The 20,580-nt window shown below is 41.8% G+C and overlaps 2 protein-coding genes across 11 annotated transcripts; both read left to right on the top strand.

The window, feature by feature from the left end:
- Positions 1-288: 288 nt before the first annotated feature.
- On the top strand, positions 289-9,332 carry g6pd (glucose-6-phosphate dehydrogenase). Of its 10 annotated transcripts, XM_035522523.2 has the most exons (15): positions 450-618; positions 1,073-1,105; positions 1,239-1,269; positions 2,047-2,168; positions 4,060-4,097; positions 4,188-4,296; positions 4,373-4,590; positions 4,701-4,859; positions 5,175-5,300; positions 5,611-5,704; positions 6,077-6,263; positions 6,487-6,722; positions 7,031-7,107; positions 7,251-7,343; positions 7,511-9,332. In XM_035522523.2, exons 3-15 carry the CDS (start codon positions 1,266-1,268, stop codon positions 7,599-7,601), a joined length of 1,554 nt encoding a protein of 517 aa, XP_035378416.1. In that variant the 5' UTR covers positions 450-618; positions 1,073-1,105; positions 1,239-1,265; the 3' UTR covers positions 7,602-9,332. The 10 variants fall into 10 exon arrangements, with proteins under 10 accessions (XP_035378414.1, XP_081563104.1, XP_081563101.1 ...); XM_035522522.2 differs by lacking the exon at positions 1,073-1,105; XM_035522526.2 differs by lacking the exon at positions 1,239-1,269.
- A 7,731-nt stretch (positions 9,333-17,063) lies between these two features.
- On the top strand, positions 17,064-20,453 carry naa10 (N-alpha-acetyltransferase 10, NatA catalytic subuni). The gene is made up of 8 exons (XM_027019215.3): positions 17,064-17,237; positions 17,808-17,906; positions 18,003-18,061; positions 18,181-18,226; positions 18,373-18,488; positions 18,596-18,640; positions 18,722-18,806; positions 20,058-20,453. Exons 1-8 carry the CDS (start codon positions 17,217-17,219, stop codon positions 20,259-20,261), a joined length of 675 nt encoding a protein of 224 aa, XP_026875016.1. The 5' UTR covers positions 17,064-17,216; the 3' UTR covers positions 20,262-20,453.
- The last annotated feature ends 127 nt before the right edge of the window (positions 20,454-20,580 follow it).

The following is a 20,580-nucleotide window of genomic DNA, read 5'->3' as shown; positions in this document are numbered from 1 at the left end:
TAATTCAGCTCATGTATGTATTGTGTTAACGCTGCTATATTTTGAAAAGAAAGTTGCTAAAAGTCCTCTGCGGAATTTTGTCTTTGCTTATAGCATCTGTCTTGATCCAAGCGCTGCTATTCCCTGCTGAATTTGAAGTGTTCTGTTCTGGTCTTGAGGAAAATTAAAAATAAAAATCTTGCCATAGATGATCCAGTCCATAGTGGATAGTGGATACTGGGTGAATACACCATCACAAAGGTATCAGGGTCCCAGCTCATTTTAATATGATGTGCCTACATGGATCCATTTGGGAAAGCCACTCCATCTCGATTCGGTTCATCAATCGGTAAGAACTGGTCTATGATTTTTGCTCCCGCCCCAGTCTGCCTTTACCGTGCGCCATACTGGTATGGCGTCATCGCCCAGGGATGGGAAGTCGGCCGAGTACTGGTGAGTTTTTCTCTACCCAATAACATCACAGAAACGCCGTGTCACATTAATGGGGGAAGAAGGAAGCGCATTCAAAGAAATGTATTGCTAGCAGGCGTTCGTGCTCGTCCGGCTCTCGAGATTGCGGTGCGAATTTGGCTCTTTGGCCGTCGTTTCTCCTTCGTGTGTGTCCGTGACCGCGTAAATGTAAGTAACATCCCGGCCGGTTCATCTGTATGGCTGCTAGTTAGCCATGTTTCCTTACAAGTGTCCAGCTGGCTAGGAGCCTGGGCTTCACTGATGGCTAACCCGGGCTAGCTAGCTGGCTACATCACTATGGTGTGCGTCGTCTTGTGTTCAGTTGTGCTCCAGTCAGCTTGTTGAAGTTAAAGTTCGTTAACTAAATCTCTTAATGCCCTAATAACTATCCGGCAGGAGCTGAAAGCACAATTCTGTGGCGATAGCCATCAAGGACGGTGCCGCGGCTTGGGTTTAGCCCTCTACTACGACCTGGGGTTGGATTAAACGTCTCTCCAGAGAATAACGTTATAGTTAGCTAAGATAAATGGTTTAACGTAAACGGCGGGTTTTGCTAAAGGGATTCGGCCGTTTAGTTGCGTAAATATTTACATCGTTTCTGTACCGTCATCTTGGATCACAGAAGAGCCGTAGAAAATAGACCAAGGACAGACTGGTAGGCTCAAATTGTGTGTGTGTGTGTGTCGTCCGCATTTTCTATTGTAAAATGCATGTTTGTGTACGAAATGTGCCTGATGGCTAACAGGTCAGACCAGTTGGTTATTAGTGGAATTGTTTTACCTTAACAGCTTCTTAAGGCTCTTGAACCAAATAACATGGGTAAGGAAAGAAACAGTTGAATAAAACTGTTCTTTATTTTAATCAACTAATCAACATCTGTGTCGCGCTGTTGATTTCTCCCATTTTGTCTTTAAAATAATTAAGCTGTATGCTCACATTTTTTGTTTTCAGCAACACAGTATTTTGCTTCGTCACTGTGACTCCTCTTGGCGTTAGCAGTTTATTAAGCCTGCTTCTATCTTTTAGACACTCAACTCAGGAGGCTTTGGTGCTATCAACGCTTTCTTGGCATTTGTGCATGTGAAAGTTCTTGGAAGCTGACTTTCCTCTTTGAATTCAGCTGTTTATGCAACTTTAAAATCTGATAAAAGGCTTAAATCAAAGGTACCTGGCTCTAGTCCTGGATGGCTGGTGTTCCCTTTTCAGACACTTGATTCAACTTCTCACTTACATACCAGCTTTAGTAGGTGTGTTGGTGCAGGGAAACCACTCTGCTGGACTCTGGCCCGTCAGTACTGGAGTTGAGCAGTCCTGATGTGCGTTATCTAGTGCTGCTTTTCAATTAGTGCTCAGAACCAGAACTACCAAAGTGGGAAAAATGCAAACTTGGTGAATATTTAAAAAAAATAATAATGGCAGGATGAATATTCCATAATGTAGATATTTGTAAAGTGCATATCCAGACAGTGGATCACTGTAGTTAAGTCATTTCCTCACACCTCTGATTGTGGGAGCTGGTTCTAGAAGCTATCTGAAAAGTAGCATCAGAGCAGAGTCCTACCACATCATCTCACCATTTTCTCACATCTCTTGCAGAGAAGATGAGCACCCTGCCGCTCTCTCGCTCTGAGGTGTTCGGAGAGCTGAGGAGAGAGCTGTACGATGATGAGGAATTTCACCAGTCTGATGTGCACATCTTCATCATTATGGGTGCCTCGGTGAGAGAGAGAGTGTGTGTGTGTGGGGGGGGGGGGGGGTTAGGGGGCTTATTGAGAGGAGTGTGGCTTGTTTTTTTTTAGGGGGGCACGACAGCAAAGCCTCTTGTCTTTCAATCCTTTCAGAACATTTCCAATATAACATCCGCAAACCATGTTTTTACGTTTGGATCTGATCAGGTGACCTTATGACTGTACATGTAACATCTTCATTACCTTCTGGCATTAACTTATGTACAGAATCTTTAGGGCTGATGGGGCTAACTGATTTTGTCATTTTTTTCTAACCAGTAAATGCACTTGAGGTTTATATTCTAAACATTAGGCTCCAGTTATATGTTCATGGTCCACTTAGTATCCGATATGAACCACACATAATTACAAACTTGATCCTAATGGAAATGAATGAGTTATTACTAGTGTTTATTTAAACATCACCCTTGTAAAATTATTACAAGAATTATTGGGTGGATTTGGCAGCAATAAAAATTTGGAAAACCCAAAGTATCTAAATCCTTAAGAATCTGGTAAATTATAAGTGTCTTTGGAATATTAACATTGTAATGAGTAATTAAAACTAGCTCTTGCATTTAAAAATGTTATTTCTAAATTGCATGGCAGTATGAAACTGATTTAAACTCTCAACCATATCTTGGATCTCCCTTTATAAATGGGTTCTGTCTTTCTCTGAGCAGGAAATAGCGATGCAGTTATGCAATCAGTGAAAAAAAATGAGCAGATGAGGAAATGGATGTCAAGCAGACAGTATAGTGGGGTGGCGCGGCTTGAGTAATGCAGAAAAACCACAACGGTGGACTGTTTTATGGCCTTGAATACTGATTGGTTAGGGATGATGACAGCAGGCCACGGATTGGCCAGATGTTATGAAAGTGCTGGCTGGAAAGTCTGGAAACTAAGAATGAGCATTAGAGCTTTACCCAAGTCCAAAAGAACGATCGTAGATCATAACTAAAGCACCAAACAAAAAATGCGAAACCGGTCATGCTAGATAGAATTTCAGCTGCGTGTAATCACTGCTGCGGTTCTCTGTCTGAGGAGCCCAGTGGCTCCCCTCCTTGTGTTTTCTTCCTTTGGGAATAGGTGTGGTGTGAGGGAGCCAGATTCTGTGCCATTATTCCTAGTCGGCACTTTTCTTTCAACAGGGTGTCGTGGCTAGGTAACAGGTGTACAGCAAGATCAAAATGCTGAGTCATGTTTCGTAAATGGAGCTTTATTGTATTTGATTTCCTGGCTCAGATTTTAAGATTTTGTTTACTGCATTTATGGTACTGAGCTATGTAGGTCTATTTTTACATTTGGCTATAGTGCGATTTGTAGACAGACATGATACAGTTGTGCAATTTTAGGGCAAATGTTATTTACCATCTTGCTTCATTAAATCTTAACCTTAAACCTTATAACGTACGGCTGACCATATATCTACCTTTTTGTGCTTCAGAAAAAGCAATGAAACTTTCTTGTTTACTAATTTCAAATGGGGCCTTATCTCTACAGGCTTTGCGCTCTGATTACAGCTGTTGAGTAACACGTTATTAGCTAAGGGGCTGTGCCTTGTGCAAGTTGATATGTAAGTTGTGACTGCACCAGTCAAAAGTGACAGTCTCAGCCAATATTGGGGCTTTACAAAGAGTTAGTATGATGATCTGGGTTTTTTTATTTGGGGGGGGGGGTCTTTTCAGCCATTATGGGTCAGCAGACGTTATTGTACACCTGATCTGTAGAGGACCGAATGTTTTATGTTCATAGCAAATCTGATGAAATAATATTTTATCCATTACAATGCATGCATTACAGACTTCAGCCAAGGATTTTTATAGCACTGCATGCCTTGTATATTTTTTGCATTTGTTTTTTTTTTTTTTTTTACTTTTAGGGAGATCTGGCAAAAAAGAAGATTTACCCCACTCTATGGTAGGCAGACTGTTTTAATGTGTCGTAGTAATTGTTGAAACCCTACATTTTACAACAAACAGAACACACTGAAATTTTTTTCTCTTTCAGGTGGTTGTTCAGAGATGGTCTTCTCCCAGAACAAACTTACTTTGTTGGCTTTGCTCGCTCTGACTTGACCGTGGATGCCCTTCGCACAGCCTGCCTGCCCTACATGAAGGTACCTCCTCCCCGAATGTCTGCGTGCACATATCTGTGCGCGCACGCATAGAAACGCACCCGATTCCCTCCCTCAGGTGGCGGACACCGAGGCAGACCGTCTGGAGGCCTTCTTCATCCGTAACTCCTACATAAGTGGCAAATATGGAGACGAGGTTGCGTTCTCCAACCTGCACTCTCACCTGCTCTCCCTGCCCGGTGGAGCTGAGGCAAACCGCCTATTCTACCTCGCACTGCCGCCCAGCGTCTACCTTGATGTCACCAAGAACATCCACCGCCGTTGCATGAGCACCAAGTGAGGAGCACTGAGCTTTCACCTGAGTAGCGTACATGTGCCTGCGCGACCTCTGTGTGCGTCTGGCGGCAGACTCTGATTATGAGAAGGTTCTGCTTTGTGACTTAAAGGGGTTGGAACAGGGTGATTGTGGAGAAGCCATTTGGGCGTGACCTGCAGAGCTCGGAGGAGCTGTCCAATCACCTGTCCTCTCTCTTCACCGAGGACCAGATCTACCGTATAGATCATTACCTTGGCAAAGAGATGGTGCAGAACCTCATGGTCCTCAGGTAGGGTCCTTTTGCTTGGTCATGCTGGCTGTCCTTTGTATACCCCCCCCCCCCCCCCCCCCGCTCTGTTTGTCAAGCACCTACTAAAAACAACATTCAGGTACACTCTCTCCCCCCCCCCCCCCCCCCCCCCGCTACCTTTGTCCCAGTGACATCTCTGTTTTGTCCATGACCGCTTCTGCCACTGCACTTGGCTGTCAAATGCAACTGTTCTTAATGTCTGTGTTGACCTGATGTGAAAGCCCTTGCCCTGTGGTTGTGATGGACGAATGAGACTTGCTCTGCTCTTCTCTAATAAGTAATCCTCTTTTCCAGGTTTGGAAACAGGATCTTTGGGCCAATATGGAACAGGGATAGTGTGGCCTGTGTAGTTCTGACCTTCAAAGAATCCTTCGGAACCCAGGGCAGGGGTGGATACTTTGATGACTTCGGCATCATCCGGTAAGCAGAGTTGGTCTGTCTGACTCGCACTGCGTGCTGGTTTCTGGCTAATTTAAAAAAGAAGAGATGAGGAGCCATGTTCATGACAATGTTGACTCTCCATGCTGTAATGCTTGCAAATTAAGTCAATGAGGGAATTTTGTAGGTGTCTTTTCAGGCTGTGTTGGGATAAAGAAGCTTTGGCATTAAACATTAAGCAGTAAATTTCCAGTACCAAGGTGGCAACAGCTTTGCATTCATCAGCAAGAGCTCTGTAGTTATTAATACTGCTCGGTTCAGTAATTGATATGATTTCCCTCTTTGCATCTAGTGATGTCATGCAGAATCACTTGCTGCAGATGCTGTGTCTGGTTGCTATGGAGAAACCCGCCTCCACCAGCTCTGATGATGTGAGAGATGAGAAGGTAAGAAGCTTGACAAGAAATCTGGCCCAAGACTGCCATGCTAGTTGTTCGTGAGGGATCACCGACTTTTCTTGGAGGATTTGTTGCAATATTACTAATCCCTTAAATAAGCAAGACATGATTTTGATCCTTGATGTCGTGTTGTTTCCCCCCTTCACGACTCTGATGTACCGTCACCATGGTTGATGTTGAAAAGTAGAGGGATGTTACAAAAAACGGAAGTACCACACAGGAAAAAAAAGACTTGAGTTAATGCATGTTTCCATTATGTTGTTCGATGTATGGGGAGACACTCATCAGTGAAAAGCCCAGTGATGCACCCTCGATTTTTCTCCTTTTCCCATCTTATAACTGCTTTGTTGCCCCCTGCAGGTGAAGGTGCTGAAGTGCATCACTCCTGTTTCTCTTGCCGACGTGGTTTTGGGCCAGTACGTAGGCGATCCCAAGGGAGAGGGAGAAGCTAGGCTGGGATATTTAGATGACCCTACTGTCCCGAAAGGCTCCACGCAGGCTACATTTGCCACAGCGGTTCTCTACGTAAGGAATGAACGTTGGGACGGTAAGTAGCAATTTTCTCTGGGTTCTGGTGGAAACTACCCAAGAGCGCTTGCTGCATGAGGCCAGACCACCTTGTAGGCTTTTTGTTGTCCCGGTGTTCGGAAAAACTGGAAAACGCTACCAAACCTCTAACTCTGCTGGGGAAACTCAGTCATATGCCGGCGCCTTTTCCCGTCCATCCTAAACGCGACGGCTCAGCCATGTCCTCTCCCCCCCCCCCCCAGGTGTCCCCTTCATCCTGAGGTGTGGGAAGGCGCTGAACGAGCGCAAGGCTGAAGTGCGGCTGCAGTTCAGCGACGTGCCGGGCGACATCTTCAGCGCGCAGTGCCGGCGAAACGAGCTGGTGGTGCGCGTGCAGCCCAACGAGGCCATCTACGCCAAGATGATGAGCAAGAAGCCCGGCGTGTACTTCAGTCCCGAGGAGACGGAGCTTGACCTGACCTACCGCAGCAGATACAGGGTGAGAGGAGGCAAGTGCAGGAGCTGCTTCCTCCTGCCACAGACCGACTATACGCGCCAGGGAAGCACAGCACTCGGTTTAGGTCACAAGCGCTCCAAGAGCGCTGACTCGCTGACGGGTTTTGTGCGACATTGGATGGTTTATAGCATCGGGTAGTATGATAATTAATCCGAACAGTGGGATTAGCTCGTTCGCCGATTTGTACCTTTTTACGGGATGTGTGGCTCATCTGCACTGAATTGATGAGTTAATAAAGGCACAACGCGAAAGGCCACTTGCGTTAAGCGCAACGTTCCATCTGTCCTCAGGACGTGAAGCTTCCCGACGCGTATGAGCGCCTCATTCTGGACGTGTTCTGTGGCAGTCAGATGCACTTCGTGCGAAGGTGAGGCTGCTTGCTTCGCTGTGCATTGCCGCCATATTGTTGCGTTGATGGGAGTTGCTGCATGCCATAGAATTGAGAGCAAGCAAAGCTTCCAGAACACTATGGTCGACTGCTCTGGGGTTTTTTTTTCTCTCCTTTTAAAGTGATGAATTGAGGGAAGCTTGGAGGATCTTCACACCACTCCTCCATCAGATAGAGAAGGAAAAAACACCTCCCATTAGCTATAAATATGGAAGGTAAAATAAATTTGTCAAATCCTCAGATCCTTTTTCCTTTTCATAGTCTGATAAAGAAATGCATGTTTAAGTAGCCAAATGGCAAATTACGGCTTCTAGCCTTTCTGTTAAACACGGTGAAAGTGCATTCCTGTCCCGGTAACGTCATTTTTCCCTTTCGCTTGTAGCCGAGGACCAGCAGAAGCGGATGAGCTGGTACAGAGGGTGGGCTTCCGCTACGAGGGCACATACAAATGGGTCAACCCCCACAAACTGTGAGAGGAGCGAGGGAACAAATGGGTCAACCCCCACAAACAGAGGAGCGAGGGAACAGGGCGACAAGGTGGTGGAGGGCATCGAAACTGTAGGACTATGACTGAAGTGTGTACACTTGGGTTGGTATGTTTAGTCTGTTTGGAGTACATGAGTTTTAAAAAATTATTATTATTTTTTTTACCACTGACTAAAAGCTGGTGTGGACCGTGACCATGTAATGTAAAGTTTACACTTTTATATGGGGCTAGCTAAAGATTAGAAATAAAATTGCAAAATGAACAGCAGCTACTGCTATCATATTGTTTTGCTTTTTTAGTATTAAATGCAGTCAAGAATGCCTGGGTAGTGCTTGATAATTTAAAGTCAGTCACAAAGGTCTTAAATTATGCGCTTCTCTCTCACCAAAACACTGTTTGGGTGTTTGTTTTTTTTTTTCCACTTATACAATCCACATATTTGTATGTAATATTCATGTAATCCTTCATGCAATCACACAAATGGGTCATACAATTGAAGTTCAAACTTACGAGCCAGTTCGAGAAACAGTTTTGCAAGTAACGCTTTGCAGGTGCACTGTTAGATACTATAGCTCACTTATTCAGTGTGTTCGCCGTCCTCACACTTCGTGAGTGATTAGTCTCTGACCACAGGACTGATGTTGGCTGGTTATAATTGGGTGACAGACCAATATAAACCAAACTAACATTTATGAATGAAAACTTCAACAGCACTGCTGTGTCTATTTGACATGGTAGTGCCCTCACTGTGTGGATGGGGTGTTTGCTACCCAAATAAATTCCAGTTAGCAGGAATCATGTTCAGAAACTGACCAGTGCTAATGAGGCAGTTGCTGGCAGACAAACTGCATGGCCATAGAAGGGTTCATGTACGTACTTGCACAATTAAATGCGTCTATAACCTCGATGCACCTAATAGTATCCAGTGTGAGTCAAATGTGTGTTCCTAATTGGGTAACTGGTGAGTGTGTAGGATTTTACATTTACATTTATGGAATTTAGCAGATGCTCTTAGCACTTTTGTAAGTTTCTCTGGATGTCATTTACTCATAGAATACATCTTAGCCAGTACTGTAGGGTAGAGTTCGAGTTACCAGTGATCTAGAGTACTGTAGAAATAGAGCAATGCTGATGCCTAAAAGTACAAATTCCATACGGTCTCTAGGATGGTCTGATGAGGCATACAGAAACATCAAATGGTAAAAATCCAGATTTCCCCCCCAATAACGGAGAGATCATATGAGGTTGCTGTATTTGTAGCGGCTGATGACAAAGCAATATTTTGACTTAAAGCAATATGCTGTTATCTATTGAAATTATTTCATAATTGTGGTTGGTCAAGTTTCTAGACTCTAGACTCTTTCTCCTTTCCATTTTTTTGGGCCTTCATGCTCAACTCCATGCCGCCTCCACCGGGTAAAACTAAATTCCCTGAATTCGTCAAGCAAGGCGTGGCGTATAAAGTAAATCTATAGCCTATTCAGCATTTCGTAGAAGGTCAGATTGAGGGACTTAATACAAGTGAAGTGAGTACTTCTGTCATACCATAGCTATAAAACTTTTTTCACCAGTTGGGGTTAACAGTTGGTTTGCTTGTGTTGCTATTTTTATTTTTATTTTTATTTTTTTTAGCTCTTCCTCCCCAATTCAGTAGCTCTTAATAGATCTCCTAATGGATATTGCTCAATAAATGTATCAATAAACAAAACTAAGAGGCCTACAACTGTCTGTGTATTCTGTTAAGGATACTACATGCATTTCAAAAGCATGTGCAGGACAAAGGGCAATTGCAGTGCCATCATATGTAACCTCAATGTTAAGTATTAGGAAATACAGTATGCATTTAGCATTGCAAAAAAGTCTTGTAGGTACTGCTACACAGTGAAAATGCAGCTAGATTATTTGACATATCTTGTTTACTAAAATATTTTATGTTGGCACTACGAATACAAAACCGTTGTAGTTACAAATCACTCTAGCCGACTGCTAAGTGTGACTTGATCTGCTATGTGACGACAAACTGCAGTCTCAGTTTTGAGGAGAATTCAGTTTGAGCAGCATTCTCTCTTCAAGATGTTCACATTGGTTAAGTGGGATATGTGTTAGTGGTCACAAGCAGGGAATGTACAATGTAACTTAAACTAGTTTCACACAGGATTTCCTTTATGACAAGTATATGGAAAGTCCTGAGTGTGGAAAGCGTAAAATTTTAGTTGTAATGAGTCCACATGCCTTATGGTCTCTTTAAAGCTGCGCTATGTAAGATTGGATAATTGCCAACCTCTGACAATTAACTAGTGGAAATATGTAACTGCATGAAATGTGCAGAAGAACATTTTCTAACTGGAATTGTGCTGTGTTCCATTACCCTGAGTAGATTTATCTGATGGTTGCGAGTGTGTTCAGTCAGGACTGTAAGTCGCTTTGGATAAAAGCATCAGCTAAATGCCATAAATGTAAACATAAATGGTAACATAGACCAGGCCAGGTCCTCAATCCCAGGAACAGGAACTCGGGCGGCAGCATCCACACCGGGAACAGGAACTGGAACAGGCTCAGTAACGTTTTCTATGCCTGGAACAGGCTGGCTGGCACCCTCAACGTCAGAGACAGGAACGGGCAGGGTGGTTTGCAGGACAGCCACTGGGACTGGAGGAGTGACCCTGGAGGAACACAAACAGAGAACCGACTAGGCAGCTCCCAAGGCTCACACGGGCCATGGGAAGCTCGCAGTGGGCTTGAGAGCTAACCGAGTACCGGTTTTCTCAGCATTCCATCCATCTTTCCACGTCTTCCGCCCATTTAGCCATTCACGACAAATGCACCTATATGCGAGAATTTACGGTATTTCGCTGTTCCGCAAACTTGTGCTCCCTAAGCAGAGAAAGACTCGTAGTTTTTGAAGAGCTTTGGCGTAGGCAAGCACTTTTACTACATTTAAGATCATAGCGAGATCATAGAAACTATAAGTAAAATTAATGCTATTGAAAATTACATGGATCTTCTAAAATTGAACTTTTGTGACTATAAAAAATATGAAAATGTTAACAGTTAAAAAAAAATTACAGAACTGTTGTTTGACTATAGACAATTTACATACTTGTTGTAAAACGATTTAGCTGCTGCTTCCAATTCTGACTGAACACAACATGAGCAATTGAGGATTAAGGATCTTACTCAGGGGCCCAACAGTGTCAACCATCTGATTACTAGTTACCTTAACCTGAGCTACCACTGCCCCAATTACATAAATGTTGTTTTAGCTCCCAGATCTTTATTCTGAGTAAGGGCAATGGACTTTGCTTTTGCCAGACTAGGCAATAAAATCTTTATTACAAAGAAATTACAGAACTGTTCTATTGCAATTGTAATTTTAAGAAAATATTATTTAATAGTTACAAATATTTTTAATCAAGAAGATTACACAATCTTTATACATGGCAATAATAACACATAACTCAATCACCTAACTGGATAATGCATAATGGCACCTATGAGAACCTTGCATGTGCTCACTTCTTACAGTATCCTCTGTTAATCACTGATAGAACAATCATTCTTGCTCAAACAAAGGCTTTTTTATGTCTCATTAAAATTTAATTTTAATATGAAGACACTTTTTTTTGTCAATTCTAATTTGAGGATAAAGAGACATTGTCATTTTTCAGTAGCTTTACTGAAGGTCACTGGATCATGGATCCTCGTGGGAAAGAAATACTATACCAGAAATCTAATTCTCAGCAGGCGACCTCAGGTCTACACCTCATCTTATTTCCTCTCAGTATTAGGTTTTCTAGAGCATTTGTTTGTTTATCTCTAGATGCAGAAGAAAAATGTCAATGCCCCTGAAAGTGAACTGGTCCAAGGGGGCGCCAAAGACCCCTTAGCCCCCGATGTTGAATAAGAGAAGACTGAAGCCAAGGAGAAGAAAACTGCTTGGAAGAAAACCATTTCATAACCTAAAATAAACAGTGAAATGTTTTTGAACTAATTTTCTGACAAATGTTTATTAAAGTTCATTAAAATTGAATTTGTCTTTTGAATGCACATAATCCTCTTTCAATAGTTACAGAAATAGTTATGCAATTTTCTATGACTATATTTTTCTATGACTATAAATTTTCTATGACTATAGAAAATTTGCATATGTTTTGAAATGTCACATTACATAAGGCAATGAAGCATAAGTGTAATGAGGCTCTCTGTTGTCAGCCTAGTCAGAAAAATTTTTAAGTTACAGCTATTACATACCTGTCCTACAGAAATATTATGTAAATGTTCTAAAAACATCACACTGATGTGGCTGGCTGTTCCCAGCTAGACAGAAATATATTTTTAAAAAGAAATTATATACATTTTTTATTACTATAGAAATTTCATATAAATATTCTAAAGTTACTGAAGGTTTTTGTTAAAAAAACAAAAGTCTGATTCAGACCTGAGCTCCAGAGGTCTCCAATTCAGGTTTTCTTTATAGTGTATTGGAAAAAAGGTTCTATAAGGTCAAAGAACATTCAGTAAAATATCTTTAATATAAGTCTGGTTGTAACCTGAGGTAACCCTAACCCTACCAGAGCTGCAAAGGTCTCTACGGGAGAGACCAGACAGTCTGGTTCGTCACCATCAACTGGAGCTTACATTTCCCCTTTTTGTTTTCACTAATGACCGGTTATTTCTAAAATGTGGAAAGAAATACACATTTTCTCTGTAAAGTCATAGAACGTTTATGTAAAATGTCTGTGATGTCAAGTCAAATTTATTTATATATATCGCAACAGATGTTGTCACAAAGCGGCTTTACAAATGTCATAGTTCAAGCCCCAATGAGCAAGCCAAGGGTGACAGTGGTAAGGAAAAACTCCCTAGAGCATGAGGAAGAAACCTTGAGAGGAATCAAGACTCAGAGGCGGAAGGCGGAAGGCGGGGGGGCATCCTCCTCTGGCCAACAAAGGTCACAACAATAAGATGCAGAATAAATAGTGAAAGAGTCCAGATTTCTAGAAGTCCTAGTCTGGTCCCGATGGTGTATCTTGGCAGAAAGAGAAGATAGATTATTAGGCATTTCCAGGTATGATTGTGTGTAAATTGGGGAACTGTAATGTGAAAGATGGACTCAGGCAGATCTAGATATGGCAGCATAGCTAAAAGGAAAGAGCCAGAAGGAACCACAGGTGTGAGCCCTGGAACATCAGCAGTCCCCTGCTCACAGTAAAGAAAACTGAGTGACAAAAGGGAGGTGGTCCACGGACCCCAGATCTACACCTTTACCAAAGATAGGAAGGAGTTAATAACAAGCTGTACAGAGGAGCCGGGACCATACCTCATCATCTGGTTCACAGAAACAGCAAGGCCAACTGACACACCTTTTTAATGTTTTTCTTTGTAATCTCAAACTACCTCAACTCATTAGTGCCGACATGTATGACTATCTTACAAAATTTATGTTCAGCCTGCACCTTGAGATTTGCCCTGATGTCAGGCTGTATTACACTATGGCTGATGGTGTCTCTGCTAAGACTGAGGAACTGGTTGTCAGAAGGGAGGAACATTGCTCCGTGAACACATTGGCCCCTATATGTTAATGCTGCACAAAACAAAGTCTAAATATATGGCTGGAAAAAAAAAAGCCTGACTGCTTTTATTGTCTATGATTATTTATGACCTATCTGCTATACCAAGGAAACTGACTCATCGGTATTTTCTAGTGTGGTCATAACCAGGTAATAAATGCATCACAAGAACTTTGTAGGAAGCTAGCAGAGGAACTCACCAGAACTATGCACTGTAATAGCTGTAAAACATTTAAAACAAATTTCTGCCACAAATAAACCTTTGAGTAAAAGCTCTAAATGCACCTCTGTGATTTTTCGTGCACTTCGCTATAAAATATTCTTTGATGTGCCTATGAACAACTTATCCAAAAAAGGAAAAAAACACAATCTGCTACATAGTAAATGTGGTTAAAAAATGTGGTAAATAAAACCCCAGACAGATAGCAAATTTTATATGTTATATGGGATTCAAAGGGGTTGTGTAGACAGATGAAGAGGATAGTTGCATCAAAGCCTTTTTAAAAAGGTTCTGTCAAAGAAAATACAAAGGGCACACATTTATAGTACACAAGTATGATGCATATCTTATGTTGAATCATCTGGTGAAAGAAGGGGTCATCCCTAGTATCATAGCACAAGAGGAGAAGACCTTTGTCCTTTAAAGACAACACTTATGAGCAGAGATACTCATAAGAGGCTCTCGTTCCTACCGATGAAAGTAAATACCCTTTCAAAAACCATGAGCTTTACAGATGAAAAGAAAGAAAATTCCCACATTTCTGGAATATCTGAGAACAGGTAATCGAACAGGTAATCGGTAACCCAACATGTAATCTGACACTGAACGATATTCTTGGCGTATTTTAACCAACCCCGTTGGATCTTCCTTCATGTGGATGGTCGCAAACAGTACAGATCTCCTTCTCAAATTGATCGTATAAGGACCTGTGTACCCTTAACCACACTGTGGTAGCCCAGACAGGAGCTTTCCCTATTATGTGCGAAACTACATAGGATATATGTGCTTGATCTGTAGTAGAAGGGGAATTATTAATGTAAAGGGAACACTGGAGCAAAAATCCTTTGCATTCCTTCGGTCTGCCATCGTACTTGTCTGGCTTGCTTATTGGGAAGACAATCACAGTCTGCTCTGTTATGGCAGTAACTGTTTGAGGCACCTGAACTGATTGCGGGGAGTGCAGAGACCACAGAAAGACAGATAGTTCTGTCAAATTCTCCGCTATCATCTGTAGCTGTGTCTGTTGGTCATGTTGTTATTAGGTGAGGGCAGAGACAGACTGGATGAATCCTCCAAACATTTGCTGGTGTTGTTCCAGTAATCTCGCTTGGTTGGCAATAGCCGAAGAAAGGGAATCAATGTCTGCCATCTGCGTGATGGCGAAGTATTCTGTCATGAGCCAGACCGGAGACAGACGCTTGCAGTTGTGAACAACAGAGCTGATTGTGTTTACAAAATGACAATCCGGGTTTGGGGTAAAATAAGAGACAGTGGTCGGTATCCACAGTAGTAAGCCAGCACATGAGGAGTTGACAACTGAACAAACCAGTAAACAATCCAGAACACATAATACCAGGTAGCAGCCCAAAAGGCAAACTAGCCAGGTAGGGTCCAGATTAAGACAATAACCCAAACACAGAACAAGCTGTAATCCTGAAAGGCAGATAGAAATGAATACTCGGTACACACATACAGACCATGGTGACACTTGGCAACAAACACATGGAAATGGATGGGTTTGAATAGACATGGAACTAGCGAGAAACAGGTGAGAACAAATAGCAGTCCAGGGATGCAGATCTGATGAGGGCATGACGATTAGAGGAACCGGAATGAGTGACCGGAGAGCTCGCAACAGCTGAATGCTAAGAGATGGGGTTTGGCCTAGGGAGCATGACACTGATATCTCAGATGGCTTCCACTTGGCGGTATCCCCATGGCAACCTTCAATAATGGAGGAAATGTAGACCAAGCTACTGCTAGATGTTGAGGCATTTGTATCTTCCCTCAGTCCTGTTACATGGCAAGGGTGTGTTCTGAATTTGTCCCATTACCCCTTCTTCACCTATTAATGTGTGCCTGGACCATCATCAAATCTGCAGATGACACAGTAGTCATTGGACCTGTCTCAAGCAATAACCAGATGGCCTACAGAGTGGAGGTGTAGAACCTTGTAGAGTTGTGTTCTGTGCAGGATCTTACTCTTAATACCAAATACCTCATCATCAACTTGGGAAAATCTGTTGCTCAAGGTGTATTCAGTCATAATTGTAAGTCGCATTGGATAATGCTGTAAATGTAAATATAAATGTAAGGAAGTAAAAGTGCCCCAACAGTTTCTAGTGGCCTCCAACTGATGCACCACAGAGTGCATACTAGAATAATGCATTGTAATGTTATAACAATGCAAAGCAGTATGCTAGTCCACTTCCAGTAGCACATCAGCAGACTAGAAAGCTCTGTAGCAAGTCATCAGTGCCCAGAAAATCATTTGGCTGCAGCTACCATGTAAGAGATTTATGAGTCAAGTTGTGTTGTCTGATGAAAGTCACCAGCATCTGCAAAGACCCAACTCACTATTCCAACTGCTATCATTTTTTCTGCATTCCAGTATGAGTTATAGGACCATTTATCCATACACATTCAGAATGAGGAACTGCTTTTATTATCGCCAGATATTAATAATAATAATAATAATAATAATAATAATAATAATAATAATAATAATAATAATAATAATGTTATTGTTGTTGTTGTTGCTATTTTGACAGAAACATGCTGCTGAGCAGAAAAATTCACAAATGTCTTTTCACTAATTTTCATTTTATTGCTTGCAATTTGCAAAGAATGTTGAGGGAAACATAGCTGCTGATACAGTCTCACTGGTGTCCCTGTTATGACCAGGTATGCTCCCTCGCACCGCAAAAGGCACCTGGGATGCCTGTGGAGTGACAATGCTCTAACTAGGTCTGTCACTTAGTTAGTTCTGGACCCGTAGCGTCAGAACTGATCCGTGGATCTTTAGGAGTGGAGAGTGGAGCATACAAGCAGCACCCTCTTTAGCACAGGTGGTTTTGAGGAACGATGTTGCTGATGTTGCCTCCCAGTACTACCCCTGTGGGAGAGGGCACGGCTGTGAGTGGAGCACGCCCATTCATCAGGTTCCCTGCTGGGGCTGAATGGATCATCAGAATGGCTGATGGCGACGGTTGCCAGGATGATATGCACATCCCCACGTCCAGTGAAATACGTAAAAATAAATAAATAAAAAATGTAAATGCTGTTAGACATTGTACATGCGTACATTCAGTTTAATCATTAGCTTTTAGTTTAATTAGGGTGTAAATATTGTGTTGCCATTCTCATGGTTTGTGTTTTAGTTACTCTCCCCCTGTTTTTGCTTTGTGGCTGTGTTTGTTGTGCTGCCGCAAATAAAGTGTTGATTGGAGCCATGATGTCTTCTGACACTTCTTTCTTTGTGCCAATGCAACAATATAGTTATAAATCATATATTTTTAAAAAATGTTTTCAAATAATAGCACTCTGAGAACTTGGTAATTATGTTTTACTATTCCCACCACCCTTATATATTTCATTTATATTTTTACTTACTTCCTCACCCAAACATAGGTTCTCATGTTCTCATTTAGTTATGGTTTAGCTTTAGTTATGGTTACGGGTCATTTCATTTTGACAGCTCTACAATGTCATCCTGATGTTTTAAAGAATGTATAAGTAATTAAATAAGCATCAATCTAAATAAATTGTTGAAATATGTACTGACTTTGGGCGAAGCAAATAACAAAGTTTATATCTCTAAACATTTCCTAAGAAAGAGCACAAAGATCTAGTCTTTTAGGGGGCTTTTACCTTATACCGGAAAAGGGAATTTACGCGATTTCCAGGGTTAGCAACATGGCACTACAGGAGTAACTGTTATTAGCTTCTTCCAAGTTTTATGTCGCAAAACGACTTTACATTGGATGTGATATTTTATAGTGTAGCGGGAGAGTAAAATTCGACATTTAAAATGAACATTCGCAATGCTAGGGTGAGTAATGACTTTGGTGTTGTAACCGCTGCTCCGACCAAATTGCTACATTAATTAGCCATCGAGCTAGGCTGCTAGCTCTGCTGCGCTCTAGCCTAGCCTAGCCTAGCCTAGTTAGCTACCTGGTGAATTAAGCCAAGACGAATCATTTTCGTGTGTAAACGACAACTCGAACATTATCTATCTATCTAGCTAGCTAATGTTGAATATTGTGCACTGTCCGGTTAGCTTGCCGACGGAAAATGTGCGCAAATTTGCCATAGATTTTGTAATATAGCTTAGCGTGCTAGGAAGTTAACGCTACAGCAGTCAGCAGTGTTAAGTTACGCTCCACTGCGTAAGTCTTATCACAGTGTATTGAATTATTTTATTATTTATGGAAATTTTTTCTTTGTGTCATATATGTGTGTGTGTGTGTTTGTGTGTGTGTTTGTTTGTTTGTGTGTGTTTGTTTGTTTGTTTGTGTGTGTGTGTGTTTGTGTGTGTTTGTGTGTGTGTGTTTGTGTGTGTGTGTTTGTTTGTGTGTGTGTGTGTGTGTGTGTGTGTGTGTGTGCGTGCGTGTGTTTATAGCCAGAGGATCTGATGAACATGCAGCACTGCAACTTGCTGTGTCTTCCAGAAAACTATCAGATGAAGTATTACTTCTACCATGGGCTGTCGTGGCCACAGGTCTGCTATAACCCCGCCTGTGCAGAGTGCGCTCACATTACTGGGAATTCTGTCACTGAAAGTGTGCAGTTACTGAAAAAGGCTTCTTTTTTTCAGCTTTCATACATTGCTGAGGATGAGAATGGAAAGATAGTTGGATATGTTCTTGCCAAAATGTAAGTTAAAAAAAAAAACACCTACAATTTAATGTGAGCTGCACATGGATTTTAAAGAAAAGGCTCCACAATATTTTGGGGGGTTGAAATTCTTTATTATTATTTCTGTTTCTCTAAAGGGAAGAAGATCCTGATGATGTTCCCCATGGACATATTACATCGCTAGTGAGTAAAGTCAGTTTTTCCCTGTGACAGTGTGTGAATATTAATTTGTCTTGGTCCTTTGCTGTGCTTTCCCCCATTATCTCTTACCTAAATGTTTTTAGAAAACTAGTTTTGTGTGTGAGTGTATTATGGTGTTTGTTATATAGGCAGTTAAGCGTTCCCACAGACGACTTGGTCTGGCTCAAAAATTAATGGACCAAGCAAGCCGAGCCATGATTGAGAACTTCAATGCAAAATATGTCTCTCTACATGTTAGGAAAAGGTAGGAGTCCTACAGCTCTCTCTTGTTCTCTCAGGCTTGTCTGATGGCTTCAGTATATGTTTACGATTACTTTTTGTCTCACTTTTTTTGGTCTGTGGTGTTTTCAGCAATCGGGCAGCCCTTCACTTGTACTCCAACACACTCAAATTTCAGTAAGTATCTGTCACAATACCAAGCACCATCTTATGACTCAGGATTCGTGTTTTTCATATTGGTGTCCTGCTGTGCTTTAGGATAAGTGAAGTAGAGCCCAAATATTATGCAGATGGAGAGGATGCATATGCTATGAAGAGGAACCTCACACAGATGGCAGATGAGGTACAGGATGGTTCCTGATAAACTTTCTTTCAATGACATGCACATCCTTATTATAACTGTGTAGGCACTGCCACATACGTATAGTTCCTAAAGTGATGGTCTCAGATCTGTCCTTTATTAATGCATCGGTGAGCATTTGGCTGGGGTATAACATTCACACCAATTAAAAGTCTTGGATGCTTTGAGGTGAATAAAAACATCTGTGCAAGTTGCAGTTAGGTCTTATCTTATGGGAATGTGCATTTGACACAATGCAGTTTTCATTCTCTAACATACTTGGGGTGCAGATTGTGCCATATCTTATTTGCTTACTGTACTCCAAAAATCACAGTAGGATGTGTACTCCCATAGCTCTCCTGGTAGAGCAGGCTGTAGTGTAGTGCTAGTAACACCAAGTGCTATTAACATGATTTCCAAGGAACGCGTACAGTGTTAAATATGAAGCTTGTTCTGGATAAGAAGTGTACCTCAACTTCAAGTTTTCAGTCACAATGCACTGTGAAGATAGTTGATACAATATCCCTGATGCTACATTCCTGAGAACCAAGGCAAAGATATGTTGTAGTTTTAAGAAATTAAAGTCTTGTAGGTAGGCTAGAACATAGCTTGTCAGTTCAGTTTTAGTGTATCCTTAAGATTAGCCTGAAATGGCTAATGGAACCTCACCCTACCATTAATAGCACAAGGAAATCATGTATATGCATTATGGAGTCTGTTAAAACAAGTTATATTCAGTATTCTGTGAAAAGTATCTATCCTATTACTTGCCCTGGTGTAAAAATTCAGTCTAAACATTGACAAGCCATGTCATCTCAGATTAGACTCTCCTTAAACCATGCTTCCTATAGCTGTTTGTCCACCCACTACCGTGGCTGGTGGTAGGTTTGACAAATCTACCAGCCTTCAGCTGTTGGCAGGTAGTAATTTCCCACACTGTCTGCGGTGAATAACAGTTTTTGTCAACTTGCTTCCTTCTTTCTCCCACTGTACTGTCGCCTTCGCTCGTCCGCATCTTGAAGGCACACAGCTGATTTAAAATTTTCTAATGCACCGCAGTGGCACTTGCTGGCATTCATTACTAAATGTCAGCCTCCAGCCATCCCTTTCTGACAGTCTGTCACCTGGCTGAGGTTGTATAAATACCACCCAATTAACCTACCAGTCTTTTAAAAAGTTAAACTATTTTGTCTGTAATTAGAGGTCATGCCGTGTTTAGTAACATTATTAACCTGTGCTTCCTCCGACGCTCAGCTGCAGAAACCAGGTGTGCGTTTGTGGGGCTCGGAGGCACCCTCATCGCAGGTGGCCACAGTCACAGGGCTGGTGGAGAAGCTGACGGTGCAGGATGGAGAAAAGGAGGGTGATGGAGACAGCGGTGGGGAGAGTAAAGAGTTGAGCGAGGTCAGTGAGGCGACTGAGAGCACAGATGTCAAAGACTCCTCCTCGGATTCCTAAGAGTCAGCGCCACCTCATCGGAAGAGCTCGGTCCTGCCTCATCTCAAGTTGTGGTTTTTAATTGGTTTAGTACAACTATATTTGTTTAATTTTATTATCAACATGGAAAAGACGGTCTGCCAGTAGTGCTCCTGACTATGGGAATATTTGTAACAGAAATGATGTCAATAAAATTGGGCACTGAATACACAATTATTAGTGGGGTTTTTTTTAATATAAATGTGAATTAGGCTTATAATGGGAAACTGATACTAAAATAAATGAAAAATTGATCCTATTGCTTGTTCTTTTGTTCACATCCAAAAGAGAGAGAGCTTTT

This window comes from Electrophorus electricus, chromosome 24 (genome assembly GCF_041902795.1).
Source record: "Electrophorus electricus isolate QZ-2024a chromosome 24, ASM4190279v1, whole genome shotgun sequence".
Taxonomy (NCBI): Eukaryota; Metazoa; Chordata; class Actinopteri; order Gymnotiformes; family Gymnotidae; genus Electrophorus; species Electrophorus electricus.
Note: the sequence above shows the minus strand (reverse complement) of the source record. Positions and strands in the feature narration are given on the sequence as shown.

What these genes read in the sequence shown, in the direction of transcription:
- g6pd (XM_035522521.2), top strand. Translation starts at nt 411, where the DNA reads ATGGGAAGTCGGCCGAGTACTG. An exon ending in TCATCATTATGGGTGCCTCG is followed by an intron (nt 2,169 to 4,059) that starts GTGAGAGAGAGA and finishes TTTTACTTTTAG; the next exon opens with GGAGATCTGGCAAAAAAGAA. An exon ending in AAGGAATGAACGTTGGGACG is followed by an intron (nt 6,264 to 6,486) that starts GTAAGTAGCAAT and finishes CCCCCCCCCCAG; the next exon opens with GTGTCCCCTTCATCCTGAGG.
- naa10 (XM_027019215.3), top strand. Translation starts at nt 17,217, where the DNA reads ATGAACATTCGCAATGCTAGG. An exon ending in ATGGACATATTACATCGCTA is followed by an intron (nt 18,227 to 18,372) that starts GTGAGTAAAGTC and finishes TTTGTTATATAG; the next exon opens with GCAGTTAAGCGTTCCCACAG. An exon ending in TCCAACACACTCAAATTTCA is followed by an intron (nt 18,641 to 18,721) that starts GTAAGTATCTGT and finishes GCTGTGCTTTAG; the next exon opens with GATAAGTGAAGTAGAGCCCA.